At 42.3% G+C, this 20,012-nt stretch overlaps 1 protein-coding gene across 2 annotated transcripts; it reads right to left on the reverse strand.

Annotated features, from left to right (window-relative positions):
- Window positions 1-2,408: 2,408 nt before the first annotated feature.
- LOC9266033 (cysteine-rich receptor-like protein kinase 10) lies at window positions 2,409-5,907 on the reverse strand. 2 transcript variants are annotated; one of them, XM_015757874.3, is made up of 7 exons: window positions 5,006-5,907; window positions 4,708-4,827; window positions 4,166-4,290; window positions 3,867-4,077; window positions 3,459-3,696; window positions 3,127-3,245; window positions 2,409-2,994 (listed from the first exon to the last, which is right to left on the reverse strand). In XM_015757874.3, the coding sequence occupies exons 1-7, from the start codon at window positions 5,880-5,882 to the stop codon at window positions 2,951-2,953; spliced, it is 1,734 nt and encodes a 577-aa protein (XP_015613360.1). In that variant the 5' UTR covers window positions 5,883-5,907; the 3' UTR covers window positions 2,409-2,950. The 2 variants fall into 2 exon arrangements, with proteins under 2 accessions (XP_015613360.1, XP_015613359.1); XM_015757873.3 differs by having other exon boundaries at window positions 3,092-3,245.
- Window positions 5,908-20,012: the final 14,105 nt, after the last annotated feature.

Genomic DNA, 20,012 nt, shown 5'->3' on the forward strand with positions numbered 1-20,012 from the left:
AGCTTTGACATCAAAATCTCGATATTAAGTTCCAAAGAGTGATATGCAGTTCTAAAAATTCTAATTGATGCCTTTGTAATGGTAACTTTGGTCACTTTGTCAATGCATGTTTGGCCACTATGTGTTTGACGAAATGCCTGGGTGAGAAATTCAACATTATCTTTTTTTTCTGGCAATATCTTAGCATCATAATTATTATTTTAAATTTGCTAACTCTACTTGTAATTTGTTTGTTAACGTTCTCCCTATGATAGATAATAATTTTATCTCCTTTCTGCGTGTCTACTTATTTGCTCTTCACCAATCAGAGCATGCCTAAGTTACATCTGACGATTTTTCATGGCCTAGGTAGTATATAAAAGAGCACATTTTATATTGTAATTTTGTTTTTCTATCCAATTTTATACCTAATAAATCATCTATAAAATTTATTATTTGAACTATTTCCTTACAAAAAATATTTTCTTCATACACTAAAAGTATTTGAACTATTTTATTTCAAAAATCATAGTTATAATGTTTCATGGACCTATTGGTATGTATGCTTGTACATATTTTCCTTAATTTCTTAAAATACACAATTTAATTATTGCTTGACAAGTATTGGTTCTTTAGGCTTGTAATTTTGTCTTGAACCTAGCCCCCAAGTTGAGTACGCTTCAACCTAGTGGAGCTCGACCGTAGAGTTCCCTTGTTCATCCTCCCACATCTTTAAATAGCTTAGAACACTTGAGGATGATTTCGGTTTTTTTACATTGAAGTTAAGCCATTGATAGTTTTGCGTTGTTATTGCCGGATCAGCTATATCGCATGATTACTTGTCTTTCGAACCTCATCTTATACCTTTTACTAGTACTACGCCTTCGCTTTGCAATGGGACTGTGAGAGGCAGATGAATGGTTTTATAGGTTCAATTTTGGTGGCATAACATTTTTTTAGGCAGGGTGGTTTTTTTACGTGGTGGTAAAGTACAATGGTGGAGGAGGAGGAGAACTCCGCTTTTAAAGTAGTAGAGATTTTATCAATTCGAAACCTTCATCTAGCTATCTGAAATTTTGATTGCTTTTGGGTTGAAACCTTCATCTTGCTATTGGCTATTTAATCTTGTTCTTGTTTGTTTTTTATTCACTTGTTGGAATAAAATTAATCTACACTGGCAAGATCAATAATATTTAGAGAGGTATATCGATTGCTAAGGCACAACACAAACATTTCATATTGTTGTAGTGGGATCATGAATGTTTCTTGTCAAACATAGTTATCTCAACTTAACAAAAGATGGAGCCACCCTTGTTGGGCGCTACAACATGAATTATGAATTAGATTTATTCACATTTTAAAAAGTTGGCTCGCAATGAAGTCAAAGGCCTTTTATAAGACATTCTCAATGCCACCATGTCATCAATTAACCAAGCGAAAGATATAGTTCAAGTGTGACATGTTCTACATTCCAACTCGGCCACACATGAGACATATGTGTATTCAAATTGTCGGTGTCATGCACTGATAGACATGAGAAATCACGAGACAGGGATCAACCATGGTTTGGGTGCTGGCAGTTGTGTCCGGGTGTGCTCGCGAGCAAGAGATAACAAGCATGTATATAGGTTGAGGCCTCCTGAAGGATATATAACAACTCTACTCATGGTTTTCATCACTATTTGAGAAATTTGTACAAGCCTTGTGGAGCTCTTGAGCTAGCTTTGGGAGCCTAGTATCCTTCCTGAGTTCAGTGTCTAACCCCTTTTACAGGATCTAGGATGGGTTTTTATAACCTTCAATAGTTGGTTGTGTCTCCAATGAGAGACACAAAGCACTGTATACCATCATAAGCCTAGGGTAACTCCTATCAGGCTCAACGTTGGGCTACCTATAGTCTTCTCTCTCCCTTGTGAGTTTGAAAGGCAACATCTGAGAGAGATCAAGACCGCATCTCTCAACATTAATGCTGAGAAGCAAGTTAAGGAAATCTGCAGTTCATGCGATGGACAAGTTTTGCAGCCTGCACATCGCTTCCAAAGACGTTGTAATAACCTAAGATGGATACCCATCTATCTGTTTTTGGTACGCAACCAGGCAACTTGGCCTATCTCATCCTACCAAGGGGCGCTCATGATACGTCACCTGTAGTGCAGGGTTCCGCCATCCTCCCTAGGTATGATTATGTGGAGAACTCTAGGAAGTGGTGACCTGGAACCACTTGACCCTACTGAACATGATACACATGGCAGCCCCCTGTGTAGCTAGAGCAATGGGTCTCAGTGTAGAAGAATACCATGACCTGGTTCCTGGGCGGCTAGCCAACATATATCATGCTCCAACATGGGGGATGTGTGACCATCGACCCGGGTTAATGACAAACTTGTTTGCAAAACCAAAACAATGTAAAACAGATTTTGACCAAGTAATTTGGGCGGTTATGGGAAAACAAACCTTGCATCTCCTTGAATGCATATGGACCTGGTGGATCATGGCCACCAAAAGGGGGTGATACATAGTCCATATTCGAATATATTCAGTAATATGCTATGCAAATTGGTTTAAGATAAAAGGTAAAGCATATGTAAAAGGTATATAAGAAAATAAATGTACCTCTGGAGTGATATACTTCTAAGACCCAACTAAATAGCAGCATATCTCTACGTAGTTCAGAGTGGCATAAATGTAATTTTTATTCTATCTAGGAACAAACTCTGATATGGACACTTCATTTGTTGATAATGCGGCAACACCTTGGCTAGAACTTGTCGTGTTCCCACCATGCGCAAAGGTGAACGCAGGTTTTGATGGTGCAACAAAGCTATTGGTGTCAACATCATGAAGCATGACGAGAATGTCGAGCATTGTTGGCCGATCCACTGGGTTCTCTTGGACACAAAGGAGCCCGAAGTGGACACATTTGAGCAGCTCCATATCTGATAGGCTGCGGCCATCACCAAGCAGTGATGCATCAGCAATTTCTAGTGGCGTCCCCTTCACCCAGTGGTCCCACACCTGAAATATTGCATGGTTATCAAGTCTTATTGCACGGAAAATGCCATTAGTTCTAGGAAATTGTATAACTCTTGCTAAATAGTAGGATAGGACATACATAGCTAAGCAGATTGTTAGATTCTTCCACTTCACCTGACACATCAGTGTTCCTTCTTCCTGTCACAATCTCCAGGACTAAAATTCCGAAGCTATAGACATCTAACTTAACAGATACATGTCCAAGAACTGCATACTCTGGCGCCATATATCCTCTGCATGCATGCATTCCAGATTATGAGTAAATTCTGAAATTCTGATACATAACCTTTATATTTTTATGTGCAAAATCTAACTAACTAAAATTAATTTCTTCTCAAGTTTCATAAGTTGACTACATATGTATATTCGAAACAATTTATGCGTTATAACCAGAGAGCAGCATGTAAGTAAGGAAAGAATTTGTCGGAGTCTCATCATTTTCTTACAGCGTCCCAACGACATGGTTTGTGATACTAGCAGTTTTAGTACCATCAAATAGCCTCGCCAAGCCAAAGTCGGAGATCTTTGGGTTCATGTTGGCATCTAACAATACATTGCTGGCCTTGAGGTCACGATGAATGATCTTTATCTGAGAATCCTCGTGGAGGTAGAGCAGGCCGCGTGCTATCCCATGTATGATCTGATATCTTGTTTCCCAGTTTAATTGTCCTCGCTTCTCTGGATCTACCAAATACAAAATTTATTATTCATGAAAACTATGTTCAGTTACTATCCACTACCCAATCATGCTACTAGTTGTCACTTGTCTGCATAATGGTAATTATTGTAGCAAAGAATACTAACTAGTGTATCAGAGTGGAATGCAGTGATCAAGTTCGTGTATATGTTGTTACCAAAAAGGAAGGTGTCAAGGCTTCGATTTGGCAGGTACTCGTAAATGAGCAGCTTTTCCTCCCCCTTGATGCAAACACCTAGAAGCTTTGCAAGATTGTTGTGCCGGAGTTTGGCAACAAATAACAACTCATTTCTCAGCTGTTCAAGGCCTTGTCCTGATGTCTTGTCAAGCCTTTTCACAGCTATTTCACGTCCATCAGGCAAAAACCCCTAACATACATAAGTAATAATGTCAGATCATATCAGCAGATTTCTCATTTGTATTTTCATATCAACATCAGCAACAAGGTATATATACCTTGTATACTGCTCCAAAACCACCATGACCAAGCTTGTTATGTTCTGCAAAGCTAGCTGTTGCCTTTCTTAGTGTTGCCAGGTCAAAGAGAAGTGACCCTGAATAGATATCATTCTCATCGGTATCTGCATTATACACACATTTTTTTCATCATCACCAGACATTACCATGAGTTAACATACAATAAACAAGTGAACGTCCACTCGAGTGATTAAAATCACTGTCCATTGATGTTCTAATCATTTTGTTCTAAGTTCACTCAGCTATTCTAGTTTCAGCTCTTTGGATAAATAAAAAATATTTTCCACATGCCTAATGCCCGGGAAATTCTTTTAATCACTAATGCACGAGTTGTTTTACTCTCCAATCCAAACTATGGGTGGCTCTTGGTTCAGTCGGTTGTGCTGCAACTGCGTACATAGAGTGGTCGAACCTATGGCTGTTTCTTATGTTGGCATTGACCATATGCGTTTTTGTTAGTCCTTAGTACATATTGAATAGAAAATGGAGAGGACTAGAAGAAGCATGTGGCTCACACTCACATTGTTTCGCTTGCAATTTCCTCCAGAGGTAAAAGGAGAGCAGAGACAGAAGTACAACTAGAGAAGCAAGGACAGACACAACAACAATTGCTGCATTTTTTGGGCGATTTCTCCTTTTTCCTGCATGCAGTTAAGTGCAATACATTATTACTACCTCAGAACAATAATACAATAATCATAGTTATATTCCCTCCGGTAATTAATATATAACGTTTTAATACTAATATTAGCGTGGTCAAGATGTAAGACCTATAATAAATAATAATTTTACAAAAATGGAAACGAATGCAAAGTTTACCCTCTAGCGGCGGTAGTGACGGCGACGGCGACGGCAATGGCGATGACGATGATCCAGGTGACGGCGACGCGGCGAGCCTCACCGTTGGGTCACCGTCGTAGAAGAGGAAGGTCTCGTACCTGAGGTTGCACCACACGGCGTCAAACCTCCCTCCTATCCTTCCAGCAAAAACCTTGGGCATGTCCACCCTGAGCGTCTCCAGGCACGCCCGGCACGCCGCAGCCGCCTGGTCCGGCGTGCACTGCACCACACCGTGGATGTTGTGCACCATGTCCTCCGTCGTCGACGTGAACCCGTCGCCGGAGGCCATCAGCCCGGCGGCGTACCTCCGCGTCGAGTTGTAGGCCGCCCAGTCGGCCAGTGCGCCGGCGAGGCGGGCCACGAGCGCGTCGAAGCGGCCGGCGTCGACGGTGACGCGGTTCTCGCTGGGGCTCCCGATCAGGACCTCCGTGTTGTCGGGCCTCGACGTGAAGTCCGCGTACGAGAACCGGGCGAGGCAGCGGTCGTAGAACACGGCCACGTCCCTGTCGCCGCGGCACTCGCCGAAGGCGACGGCCGGCACGGCGGCGAGGCAGGACGCGCACCCGGCGCGGTCGGTGTCGCCGCGGCAGAGCGCGAGGCCCCAGACCGCGTCCGCGCCGCCACGCCCGGCCGACGCGGTGGCGAAGCGCGCGGTGGAGTTGGGCGTGATGGCGGACAGCGCGGTGAGCACGGCGCGGACGTTGCTGTGGTAGGTGGTGTTGGCGGCGTAGGAGCTGCCGTTGTTGCATGACCAGTTCATGAGCTCCAGAGCGCGGCCATGGCGGGGCAGGGGAAGGAGATTTGCAAGCAGAACTAGTGGTAGTAGGGTCGGCCACAACACCACCAGCGCAGCCATGGCGTTTTCACTGATCGATCGGGTTCAAGGTGAACAGTATATGGACATTATTATAGTCAGCAAAGCTACCACCAGCGGGATGGCCTCGTGACAAAGATACAGTTGACCGAGCACGGTGGAAGTCACTGGCTTTGAAATTTTCGCTCGAATTTATGGATTTAATATATTTTGGATTTATGTTGGGTCCTGGCAGCAAGTGACACTGACCAAATAATTCGAATTTAGTAAAATTTTGTTCAAAATTAAGTGAAAATATCTCCAATGTTTAGCCTAAAAAGTATATGTCTAATGTTAAAACTGTCTGAAAACTTGGTTTGGGATTTCCTAGAACTTTGTCCCCTCAACTTTTAATTTTTAATTCCGAATAGTAAAACCATTACTGATATAATAGTTAGGGCAAACATGCCACGTTTGTATCACATTTACTTTAATTTTATTTCATGGCTATATTTTGGATTACATGGCAGATGCACACGCACATAACACTACATACGCAAAGTCATACCCACACCCATAAATGCGTCTCCTATAACACACCATCGAAGAGTTGGATTACATGGTAGATGCACACGCACACAACACTAGACACGCAACGTCACACCTACACACTCATGAATGCGTCTCCTAACACACGATCAAAGAGACGAAATCAGCAGCACAATCGTGATCTCACTAAAACACATATTACAATACAAATATTTTTATTGCGTGAATTAATGATTTAAGAAAATAGTCTGACTATAACACATTACAATACAAATGTTTTTATTGCATTAATAATAATTTAAGGAAAAAAGTCCCAATACCCCATAGGTCCATTTAGCACCTAACATGTGCTTGTTAGCAGCCAATACTCACACTAGTACAGATCCTTCCATCTGTGACGGCCCATAACAAGACTGGAATTTGCGGGCCGTCACAAGGAAGTAATCTCAATCGGGCCGAAGTTTCGCCCGATTGAGATATGGTCACACAGCCATGGTATATCGGCATAAAACTAAAGCCCGTCACGGATGACACTTATCTGTGACGGGCCATAGTTGAGGCCCGATTGAGATGAGGGTTCCATATCTCAATCGGGCCCTAAAAGAAGCCCGGCACAGATGAGGGTCATCTGTGACGGGCTCCAACTAGAGGCCCGATTGAGATAAGTTTAATGCCCGTCACAGATGACACTCTTTTTTGACGGGCTTTTATTAAGGCCCGATAGAGATTACTTGTATGCCCGTCACGGTTGATTGTTTTAGGGCCGTTACAGATATTTGTTGCACAGTATAAATACCCCCACCATCTAGTGTAACTGTATCCCACTGTTCACTATTTTGGTGGGAGGCTGTAGGGGGCGATTTTTTTGTCTTTTTTCCAAGGAAAAAAGAAAATTCCCAAAAGTGATCAAAATGGATCAGTCAAGTGAGTAATATTAATCATTAATTGAGCAATTTCACCACGTCTTACTTTTACAATACTGATCTTATAAGATGTGCATGTAATTTGTTTTTTTTATTTTGTAGCAATTGATCGAAGTTGGATGTATGCGAAAAATTTGAAACGTCATTCTACGGAGTACAGAAAGGGCGTAATAAATTTTATGAACGCCGCGGAGGAGGATCGGAAAAGAAGAAACAGTGATTACATGTGTTGTCCATGTGCAGATTGCAAGAATGAGAATATGTTTGATAGTGGAGAAGACGTACACGGTCATCAGATACAACGAGGATTCATGAAGGGCTATACATGTTGGGTGAAGCATGGAGAGCAAGAATTAGAAAGTGGAGCATCAGCAGACAGAAGTGGTGCATATAATCAGGAAGATGAAGATGAGCTTGACATGCTTATACCTTCTCCATTGGGCGATGAAATGGTTGATGCGGATCACGATCTGCTGCAAGACATGTTACGTGACGTTGAGGACCCAGCCCAGAATGAGAGAGATGGAATGAAGTTCAGCAGGTTAGTCAGTGATTCCGGGACGCCTCTGTACGTTGGATGCAAAGCAAAACACACTAAGTTGTCAGTTACCTTGGACCTAATGAAGCTGAAGGCAAGTAATGGATGGACAGACAAGAGTTTCACAGATCTTTTAGGAATTTTGAAGGCTATGCTTCCTGTTGAGAACACATTGCCCGAGACGACATACGAAGCAAAGCAGGTTCTGTGTCCACTGGGGTTAGAGGTCCGTAGAATTCACGCTTGTCCAAACGACTGCATATTGTATCACAAGCAATATGCAGACTTGGATGCTTATCCGGTCTGCAAGGCTTCTCGATACAAGCGAAAGAAAAGTGCTGACGAAGGAAATAAGTCAAAGAGGGGTGGTCCGGCAAAGGTTGTGTGATATCTACCTATCATTGATCGTTTCAAGAGAATCTTTGCCAACCCGAACGAAGCGAAGTTAGTACGTTGGCACGCCACGGAGAGAAGGAATGACGGTATGCTTAGACAGCCAGCGGATTCGATTGAATAGACGAATATCGATCGAAAACACAAAGACTTTGCTGCCGACCCTAGAAACATGAGGATATGTTTGTGTACGGATGGCATGGATCCTTTCGGAGACATGAGTAGTACTCACAGCACTTGGCCAGTTCTTATTGCGAACTATAACCTCCCGCCATGGTTGTGCTTTAAACGGAAATATATTATGTTGTGCTTTTAATCCAAGGTCCGAGGCAACCCGGCAATGATATCGATGTATTCCTGGAGCCTGTTATCGACGATCTGGAGATTCTCTGGAAAGAAGGTATGGAAACTTGGGATGCATATGGTCAGGAGAACTTCAAGCTAAGAGTTCTATTGTTCTGCACCATTAATGACTACCCTGCACTCGGTAATCTTTCCGGACAAACTATAAAAGGAAAGAAGGCATGCTCCGATTGCAAGGAACATACACGAAGCCGGTGGCTGAAGAAATCACGAAAGATGGTATACATGGGTCATCGGAGTTGGCTCCCGCTACGTCACGCATTTAGAAGAAAGAAGAAAATTTTTAACGGTAAGAGAGAACTTCAGCTTGCTCCCAAAGATTTATCCGGAGATGAGGTCCACAATATGGTCAAGGACATAAGCAATGAGTTTGGGAAGAAAAGAAAACGTAGCAAGACAAAGGAGAAGGGTATGTGGAAGAAAAAATCCATATTTTGGCGGCTACCTTACTGGAAAGATCTTGATGTCCGTCATTGCATTGATCTCATGCATGTAGAAAAGAATGTGTGTGAGAGTTTGGTTGGCCTGATTTTGAATATTCGCGGGAAGACAAAGGACGGGTTGAACGTGTGCCTTGATCTACAGGACATGAATATTCGTAGTGAACTCTAGCCCATACGAGATGCAGAGACAGGTAGAGTGTATCTCCCTCCAGCCTGCCACACATTGTCGAAGGATGAGAAGATCGCAATGTTATCATGCTTGAAGGATATTAAAGTTCCATCGGGCTATTCAGCGAGGATAAGTAAGTATGTTAAATTAGACGATCTAAAACTTGTTGGAATGAAGTCTCACGATTGCCACGTGCTAATCACACAAATCTTGCCAGTTGCTATCAGAGGCATTCTACCACCGAAAGTGTGTCACACGATCCAACGTCTGTGCGCCTTCTTCAATGCAATTGGACAGAAGGTTATAGATCCAGAAGTTCTAGATGGGTTGCAGACCGATATTGTGAATACCCTCTGTCACCTGGAGATGTTTTTCCCAGTTCATCTGGTGAAGCAAACAAAACTATGTGGCCCGGCTTTTCTAAGGGAAATGTGGCCGTTTGAAAGGTACATGGGAGCATCATTGAAGGTTACACGACCGAGAAGGCTATTGAGTTCTGTGTCAATTACATGTCCGATGCCGATCCTATCGGAGTTCCTGCGTCTCGTCACGAGGGAAGGTTGTCAGGTGTTGGCACAATCGGAAGGAAAAGAATTAGCCCCGATCAAGCGTCGTACGCACAGGCTCATTACGCTGTGCTCCAACATATGGCAGAAGGTGGCTCATACTTTGAGGAGCACTTAGCGAAAATCCGAGATGAGAACTTGGGGCGATCTGATGCATGGATTAGCAGAGAACATAATTCTCGGTTCAACGAATGGTTCAAGAATCGTGTGACAATGTCCACGGATGTCCCAAATGAGATAGTACAGTTGTCAGGGATGGGACCGTCTTGGACCGTAGACACATGGCAAGGATACGATATAAATGGATACACATTTTACACCGTCAAACAAGATGACAAAGGCATAGTGCAAAATAGCGGCGTTCGTATAGATGCATTCCAGGATCAAGTTGGGTCAAACACATACTACGACCGCATTGAGGAGATCTGGGAGCTAAACTACTCAAGTTCAAGGTTCCTTTGTTCCGCTGCCGTTGGGTGAATCTACGCACTGGTGTCAAAGCCGACAAGGAAGGTTTCACTTTAGTAGATCTATCAAAGGTGGGATACGCCGATGAACCATTTCTACTTGCGAAACAGGTCAAGCAGATATTCTACATAAAAGACCCTTCAAACAAGAAGATGCACATCGTGAGGGATGGAAAGTGCCGAATTGTAGGAGTTGACAACGTCGTCGATGAAGAAGAATACAACCATAATCTTCATGTAAGACCTCACATTGACCTTGATGATGATCCCCAAGAGCCTGTGGCATATGCTCGTTCAGATCATACGGAAGGCATAACCTTGTGACCGATGCATTCGTACTTATCTACTGTAATCAATGAAGTATTTTGTTTTATTGTTTTATTGCAAAGACTTAATATGTGTAGTCATTAATATGGATAATTTTGTTTTATTACAAATGACCAAAAGAAAAGTTGTAGATCTTGATGAGAGGATCAACTTTGTTGTTGACTATATTTCCATTTGAAATCATTTAGTATTTACAAATGCTGTTTATATTTGTCACATATTCAAATTCAATTTCAAGTTGTTGGGAAAAAAAGTTATATAGAAAAATGACAAAAATAAAACTTGTAGATCTTGAAAGGCTCAACAACTTTGATGTTGACCATATTTCCATTTGAAATTATTTACTATCCGAAAATGTATTATAGCTAATAAAATGAATTATTACATAGAGCTATATATTTTGCACTCACAAGTACAAAAACTTCAAACGAAAGATGGAAAATGAGTCATCGGTGACGGGCCTTAGTTTACGGGCGATAGAGATTAATCTATCTCAATCGGGCTTTGCCGTAGGACCCGTCACAGATGACTCATCGGTGACGGGCTCCATACTAATGCCTGATTAAGATGACATTCAAACCCGTCACGGATGACTCATCTGTAACGGGCCCTAAGATAATGCCCGATAGAGATAGATTAATCTCTATCAGGCTTTAACTAAGGCTCGTCACCGATGACTATTTTTCCATTTTTCCAAACAAGTCTTTATATTTGTGAGTACAAAATATATAGCTGCTATATAATAATTCATTTTATTAGTCATAATACATTTTTAGATACTAAATGATTTCAAATCGAAATATGGTCAACAACAAAATTGTAGAGGTTATCAAGATCTACAACTTTTATTTTAGTCATTTGTCTATATAACTTTGTTCCCAACAGCTTGAAATTGATTTTGACAATATGACAAATCTAAACAGCATTTGTAAATACTAAATGATTTCAAATAGAAATATGGTCAACAACAAAGTTGATCCTCTCATCAAGATCTACAACTTATTTTGGTCATTTGTCTATATAACTTTGTTTCCAACAGCTTGAAATTGATTTTGACAATATGACAAATCTAAGCAGCATTTGTAAATACTAAATGATTTCAAATGGGAAAGCCATAAACAGCAAAGTTGTACAACTTATCAAGATCTACAACTTTTATTTTGGTCACTTCTTCATCCGACAAAGTGATAGTATCAATGTTTACAAAATTGACATATATGTGTTGATGTTTATAAACCAGATGAGAAAAATATGATTTTTGTGAATAATATAACTATCACTTTGTCGGATGAAGAAGTGACCAAAATAAAAGTTGTAGATCTTGATGAGAGGATCAACTTTGTTGTTGACCATATTTCCATTTGAAATCATGTAGTATTTACAAATGCTTTTTAGATTTTTCATGTTGTCAAAATCAATTTCAAGCTGTTGGAAACAAAGTTATATAGACAAATGATCAAAATAAAAGTTGTAGATCTTTATGAGAGGATCAACTTTGTTGTTGACCTTATTTCCATTTGAAATCATTTAGTATTTACAAATGCTGTTTAGATTTGTCATATTGTCAAAATCAATTTCAAGCTGTTGGGAACAAAGTTATATAGACAAATGACCAAAATAAAAGTTGTAGATCTTGATAACCTCTACAATTTTGTTTTTGGCCATATTTCTATTTGAAATCATTTAGCATCCGAAAATGTATTATGACTAATAAAATGAATTATTATACAGCAGCTATATATTTTGTACTCACAAATATAAAGACTTGTTTGGAAAAATGGAAAAATAGTCATCGGTGACGGGCCTTAGTTAAAGCCCGATAGAGATTAATCTATCTCTATTGGGCATTATCTTAGGGCCCGTCACAGATAAGTCATCCGTGACAGGCCTGAATGTCATCTCAATCGGGCATTAGTATGGAGCCCGTCACCTATGAGTCATCTGTGATGGGCCCTACGGCAAAGCCCGATTGAGATGACTCATCACTCTACTATAACTAGGGTTTCTCAGATCGGATCGAAAATTTTTCTAAGTCCTGCTATAGTTTCCCGCCTCCTTGGAACCCTAGCCCGCCACCAACTCCTCCTTCGCCGTCGTCGTCCTCCCTCGCCGCCACTGCCACCGAGACCGCCGCCGCTGCCACCGAGCCTGCCGCCTCCACCGAGCCCGTCGCCGCCGCCACCAAGCCTCTACACCGACCGGCCTTCCTCGTCGTCGCCGCCTGCCTCTTCACCAACACGAACAGCTGCCCCCACCGAGCCCGGCGATGTCCTTCCTCATCTTCGTCGCCTACTCCTCACCGACACCCGACGCTGCCCACCCGACGCCGACCTGCCCCACCGCGAACTCCTCCATCGCCGAGCCCGCCGCCGCCGCCACCGAGCCCGCCGCCTCCACCGAGCCCGGCACCGCCTCCACCGACCGGCGACGCCCTCCGCCGAGCCCGGCGCCGCCACCACTGAGCCCCCCTGGCCGACCTCAGGTGAGTCCTCCATCGTGCCGCCCTCTGCTACCTGCATGTGGTGAATGATGAAATGTGGATGTTGGGATGAATTTAGTGATTGATGATTTTAGTGATTGATGACATGATGATGAATAGATGAAATGTGGTGCATTAATGAATTTAGTGATAGATGATTTTAGTGATAGATGATTTTAGGGATTGATGATATGTGGTGAACGAATGATTTTTTTGATTGATGACATGTTGATGAATAGATGGAATGTGGTGCATTAATGAATTTAGTGATAGATGCATGATATGTGGATGAATAGATGGTATGAGGTGAATTTATGATTTTAGGATTTGATGATATGTTTAATTTATTTATATGTGACATTCAATTCATTCTATTACTGTGAGATGTGCAATTTAGTTTATTTATATGCTTCATTTAGTTATAAGTGACATTCAATTCATTGTAATAGATTGTAGCACTGAATTGTGTATTTTTGTTATTTTGAAAAAAAAGTAGACGATGTCTCAGCGAGGCGAACCAATGTCGACGACAACTAGTGGGTCCTCAAGGGCACGTACTCCTAGGACAGGGAACAAAATCCCTAAGGAACGGTTCCGCATAACAGCGGTGGACGCCGTAGTGTTGCCGACATCTCCAAGGAAAATATTGTGCCGATTTAGGTCTATCTGTGGGGTCATAGGGAGGCAGAAATTCAGTATTCTGCAGGATGACATCAAGCTCGTGCCGGCCGCAGAGAAGGACATTGCTTGGCTAATGTTCAAGGAGAGCTTCGATTATCCTGCGGAGCATGAGGACCGTCTCAGGTGGGCTGCTTTCAAGGTTATGGGGAATGCTTGGAAGAACTTCAAGACTAAGCTAGTCGGCGAGTTCGTCTACAACCCGGCGAATCCAGATCCAAGAGAGAAATTTCCTTGGATCACGGAACAGGTCTGGGAGGAATTTCATGCGAAGAAGTCGACCCCCGAGTCCAAAGCTAGTAGCGAGGCATATCGCTTGCTCCAGACCAAGAACCAACATCCGCATCGGCTTGGCACCACCGGATATGCCGGTAAGGAGGAGGAATGGCAGCGTGAGGATGAAGAAGCGGAGGAATCGAACACGCCGCTCGTGTTTGGCGATATCCCACACCCTCGGGCTAGGAACTGGGCCAGGGCGAGGTACCAGAAGAATGATGATGGCACAATCTTCATGCCAAATCCAGAAGATCAACGAGTGTACAAAGCTATAGTAAGTGTCTAGTCAAACTAGATGTTTGCATTGTTTCCGATCATGCAGTTTATTTAACCTCACTAAATTGTAATGCAAAAGGAGTTGGTTGCCGAGCAACAAGCCTCACAAGAGGCCTGCTCTCAAAGATGTGAGGACGACCTCCTCACGAAAGCGTTGGGCAACAAGGAACACCGTGGACGGACACAGGGCGTTGGGTCTTCTGTTCCCTGGAAGTATGGATTTCCAGACTACGCGTGGCAGTACAAGAAGCGGACTTCCAACAAGGCGGAGAAAGATGCACGCCTTGAAGCCAAGATCCGGGAGTCGATAAGAGCTGAGCTGACATCTGAATTCGACGAAAAGCTCGAGTCGATGAGGGCCAAGATTAGGAAAGAGATCCGAGAAGAGCAACAGAACCCCCAGGCCGCCGCTGCTACTACGCACGAAGAGTTAGGAAGTCCCACCCAAAAACACAGCAGTTGTGCATCAACTGAGTTGGCGGAAAATCCAACATCGGTCGACAGCGCCGTCGACCACATAACGGTAAAAGTTTCATCCACAATGCATGAAAGACTTAACGAATCCATTTGATATATAATATTCTAAAAAAATTGATTAATCTATCGTAGGAACCAACGAGCTGCACCCTCACAGTTAGGGTGATGCCGACCTTCATGGTACCAGCAGCTGAGGGACTTGCGTACAAGCCAACCATAGAGACAAGAGTGCATGGAGCGCAACTCAGGGGGCGACTGTGCAAAAGTTCAAGTCGACTCGGTGAAGCCGGAATACGAGCTATTCCCACTAAAGTATCCACCGAACGACGAGGTCCTCTCACTAGGAAATGCCCGTGGTACCTTCATCCAATGGCCCAAGGACCTCATTGAGATCAGGGTTACAGCGAGGCCAACCACAACACCAGGCGGTCGTCCACCAAAGAGACCCGCCTCTGCTCCTTTAGCCCCTCTTGCTCAAGATCGTCATGCACAATCTTACGATGTGCAGTTGCAGTACGACATGGATTTTGGGGAGGACCGAACGGAGGCCGACAGCAAGGCGATTCATGAACCCCCACAGATGAAGAAGAGCAGGAAGGCACACTCTTCCCCTCAGAGAATTACTCTCGATAAACCCGAAGCAAAGGGGAGAGGAAGGGGAGGAAAGGTGCAGGCCTCGCTTCTAGCTCCAAGGAAGCTAGATCTGGACAAGGGCCAGGAAGAGACTAAGGGCAAAGAGGTCAAGAAGAAATATGTCGCTCTACAGGAGTTCCAACTAGGCATGCCATTGGTTGGAGATGACGTGCTTGCCGCAATGGGCACCGCTTGCAAGGACCTTCACGCATATTACATGGAGAAATCTAACGCTAAGAAGACGAATAAAGCTACCGATATCCTTGGAGAGCACGATGGAAAGCCATTCCTTGGTCCAACAAATTATATCGTCATTGACTTCAAGGATCTATTCGACCTCTACAGGCTCCGAGCGGTAGACACATGCCTCCTTAAGTGCTACTCCTTGTAAGTATTGTCGCCCAACTCAATCTGGTAATAACAATTGGATTAACTCGCTTACAAGATCGTTTATCCTGTGTGTAGGTTAAGTTGGCAATGGTGTAAGAAGAATACACCGGAAGTTGCCTTCCTTGATCCACAAGTGGTCACTGTCACAAATCTCCAGAATGACCGTCAAGGAATGGTCAACTACATCTACGACACCTTGTGGACCCGCCGAGACAAGGAGTATATTATGTGCGCCTATAATCAATAGTAAGTGTGTTATCTAAATATACACAACAGCATGACACAATCCTTCAGTACTTAATTAACTTTCACTATATTAATGCCGCAGTGCCCATTGGATCCTTCTGGTCATAACACCTAAGTGGAGTACATGTCACTACCTGAACTCCAGAATTGATAAGAACGCATATGATTGGACCCCAATTCAACTAGCGATAGATGAAGCGTGGGCCCAATACGTGCAAAGAGGAGGCCTCAGGAAGTCAGGACATGACACCCTCATCCACAAAAAAGACTTCCCGATGAAGCAACAAATAGGTGACCAGTGCGGATTCCATGTGTGCCACAACATGCGCCTTCTGTACAGAGAAAAGGTGAAGACTTTGGCTGAGTTTGAGGTCGGTGGTCTCAATTGTGATAGACTAACTACATTTTAGTACTTATATATGATCGATCAACTAATCTGGAATTATGACAATGTAGGGCACAATAACCAAGTCTCTGCCTACCAGCTTTGAGGAGGTTCGCGAGGAGATAGCCAGCTTCATCCTCCGCGAAATAATTAACCCCAAAGGAATGTTTAGGCTTAAACTAAAATGATGAACAATGTTGAACTTTTATGTTTAGGCAATGATGAACACTTATTATGCAACTGTGATGATGTAACTGTGATGCTTATATTTATGTATATATTTCATATGTTTATGTTAGGACTTGCTAAATAAATATTTGATCCAATTAACTCGGTTTTGCAGGTGAAATATGATAAATATTTGAATGGATGTGAAATATGTGAATGGATGTGAAATATAAGATGGCTGTGAATGTGTGGTTGTGTGAAATATATTGATGTCTGTGTATGTGAATGCATATGTATATGAATGGGTGATGCTGGGGAGCTGGGGATATTGGATATATGTGTTTGTTTCTGCCATTTCTGCAGCGGGCATGGCTAGCAAAGGCCTGAGGCTAGCCAAAAAAACAAAATTTATTTTTTTTATGTAGATTATAGTCATCTATGACGGGCCATAACTAAATGCCTGATTGAGATGATAGTCATCTGTGACGGGCTCTACTTTAGGCCCGATTAAGGTCAGTAGTTATCTGTGACGGGCTCTAGTTTAGGCCCGATTGAGGTCAGCAGTCATCTGTGACGGGCTCTAGTTTAGGCCCGATTGAGGTCAGCAGTCATCTGTGACGGGCTCTAGTTTAAGCCCGATTGAGATGAGTATCATCTGTGACGGGCTCTAGTTTAGGCCCGATTGAGGTTAGTAGTCATCTGTGACGGGTGTTAATTGTGGCCCGATTGAGATAGGTCATCTGTGACGGACTATAGTTTGACTGGTTGTCTGGGTCAAAGCTATCGGTGACGGGCTTTACTTAGGGCCCGATTGAGATAGATTCATCCCTGACGGCCGTTTGTCCGATTGAGATAACTCTTCACATCAGTGACTTCTAGCCTGTGACGGACGCTGTGCCCGATTGAGACGGGGCTTACCACCCGATTGAGATGAGAGTATCCGTTCTAGTGTCAAATCTCAATAAACCAATATTCAATACAAGCAATGGAGATTGAGATTGAGCTGCAACTGTGTAAGTACTCTCAGGTTTAGCGGTGAAAATTGAAGTAGGAGATCTGCATTTGAGCTCATAATGGTGCTAAATATGTATGATGAGTTTTGGATGAGATTGTTCTTCAAAGAATAAGTATTTGCTTGCAAGACAACAAGTGTTAGCTAGGTAAGATGGTAACTAGGCTTTGGGTGAAGAGAGAAATCTGAATTCAAATCTTGCAAATCACATACGTGTGAATATTGCGTGAAAAATTTTATGAGTTGTGTGAACTGAAGTGTGACCATGTATGGCTACCTACCTAGTGAAATACAAAATAATTTTTTGGTCTATTTTTCACACCTAAAAATAAAAAACATGTACATCCCCTATAGGTGTCGGTTGTAGACACCAATGGGGGTGTCTTACAAACCACATGCGCTCAAATATTATGTAAAAAATCTTTTGAGTTATGGGAACCGAAGTGTGACCGTGTATACATGACTAGCAAAATAAAAAAAATCAGCTTTTCACGCCTAAAAAATAAAAAAGGGTACACCCCTGTTGTTACATGTGCCAGTTCAGGTGTCACTGGTGCTTTTTGAAATCGGCGCCAATAACTCCCCCATATTACTTATGATATATTCTTGTCGGTTTAAAAAATGGGGTTTAGAATCAGCACCATATAAAAATTCCTCTAATATAGTCATTATTGAACAGTTAACTCACACATTATTTCTCTGCGCCTAAAGTTATCTCTTGTGTCCAGCTAGCAGTTATGGGAATCAAAGTGTGACCGTGTATACTCTGGCGAAATACAAAATATTTTTTTGGCTTATTTTCATGTCTAAAAAATGGAAGTAAAAAAATAGGTACACCCCTATAGGTGAGGGGTGCCAGTTCTAGAAACCAATTGAGGTGTCATTGGTGCTTTGTTAAAATCGGCACCAATGATTACCCTTATTAGTTCCGTTAAATCGGGTTTAGAATCAGCACCTTATAAAAATTCCTCCACTATAGTCACTCTTATACAATTAACTCACACATCATTTCTCCTGCGCCTGAAGTCTAGTGTCCAGCTAGCAATTAAACTAGTGAGCTGCTGATTGGATGGAATGGAAGTGTAAATGAAGCTTAGTAGTTTTATGTCTGAGTTGAAATGAAAATAGTAATAATGTGTGCTTTTTTACTATCATTTTAAATGGAAATGGAAAATGACTGACATAGTTCTTCATGACTTATTTCGACATAACCAGTGATTTTGTAGTCTTAGTAACCTGGACTTCCAGATATCCAAATAGCCCTCGATAGTAGTTGATAAAACAATTTCAAAGGTAAGTTTCTTTTTTGAAGGGAAGGACAAAAGCTTTGCCACTTTTATATTGATAGAGAAAGAGTAAAAATAAATTCACAAAACAAGGGACTCAGAATATACAGGGTCCGGCAAAACAGCTGGCCCGCAAAAGAAGAGCAATACCGCCTACTCTCTTGCAGGGATGATCTCTGTGAGCTTTATAGCTCCTGCCTGCCATGACCCAGGTCCGCGACTCCTCTTTTATTTTGGCGATGATGGTGGCAGGCGTGGAACCAAGTTGTCTGAAAATTCTAGCGTTTCTTTCGTACCGAAGTTCCCAAGCTATTAAAATGATTAACGACTTGAGAGACTTTCTAGGACGGCCATATTCTACTGGTTGAGAATCTGTATATTAAAGCAACCATAACCTTGTACCTTTTCAAGAGATATTTTAGTGTCTTTAGTTTTAGTCCGTTTATACCAATATAACTCCTCCTGTTGGAACAGTTTAGCAGGTCAAATTTTAAAGGGTTAAGGTCATTTTGTAGTTGTGTCTAGGCTTCGAAATCCGACAGCCCACTTCCGCGCATCATTGTCTTGTATTAATTGAAGTTGTGGACCTTTATCTAGCATAGCAAAGTCAGTGCAGAATCTTGGACATATAGAACCAATTGTATACGGTTGAATACTTGAATTAGAACAACAGACCAGTCGTTGCTGCCACGCACTAAAGGTGATGCTGTAGACAGCCACAATAAGGACGAACAAAAAGTCGACCTTAATTAAGAGAGAACATATGGCGAACACTATATAAATTTAGATGAGTAATTAACTTACTTTATTGGCACTATACGAATTTGTGAGGTGGATATAATTTGTGAGTTATAACATGCTCGTTCCAATATATGAATTTCTGTAGTTTGTATGAACTATGCCGATAACAATTCATGTGGATAATTAGATAAATTCGTGAAGAGTGTGCCATGTATGCATATCCGTGTTCAATCAACCATAGAATAAAACATTGTTTGTAGAATAGAAAATATTTTATATAAAAAGATAGTAATAATGTGAGGATATAGACTGGAGACGGAAAAAATAAATAAAAATGAAGAAATTATTTGATATGACATATGCCATGTGCTTGTAAGCAGCCAACACCCAGATCTCAATAAACCAATA

This window comes from Oryza sativa, chromosome 10 (assembly GCF_034140825.1).
Source record: "Oryza sativa Japonica Group chromosome 10, ASM3414082v1".
NCBI lineage: Eukaryota > Viridiplantae > Streptophyta > Magnoliopsida > Poales > Poaceae > Oryza > Oryza sativa.

Bases quoted from the DNA above. Each gene is read 5' to 3' on its own strand.
- LOC9266033 (XM_015757873.3), bottom strand. From the start codon at position 5,882: ATGGCTGCGCTGGTGGTGTTGTGGCCGACCCTACTACCACTAGTTCTG. The intron at 4,291-4,707 runs GTGAGTGTGAGC...TGTATAATGCAG, and splicing joins GAAATTGCAAGCGAAACAAT to ATACCGATGAGAATGATATC. The intron at 3,697-3,866 runs GTAACAACATAT...TGTATTTGGTAG, and splicing joins CCTTGACACCTTCCTTTTTG to ATCCAGAGAAGCGAGGACAA.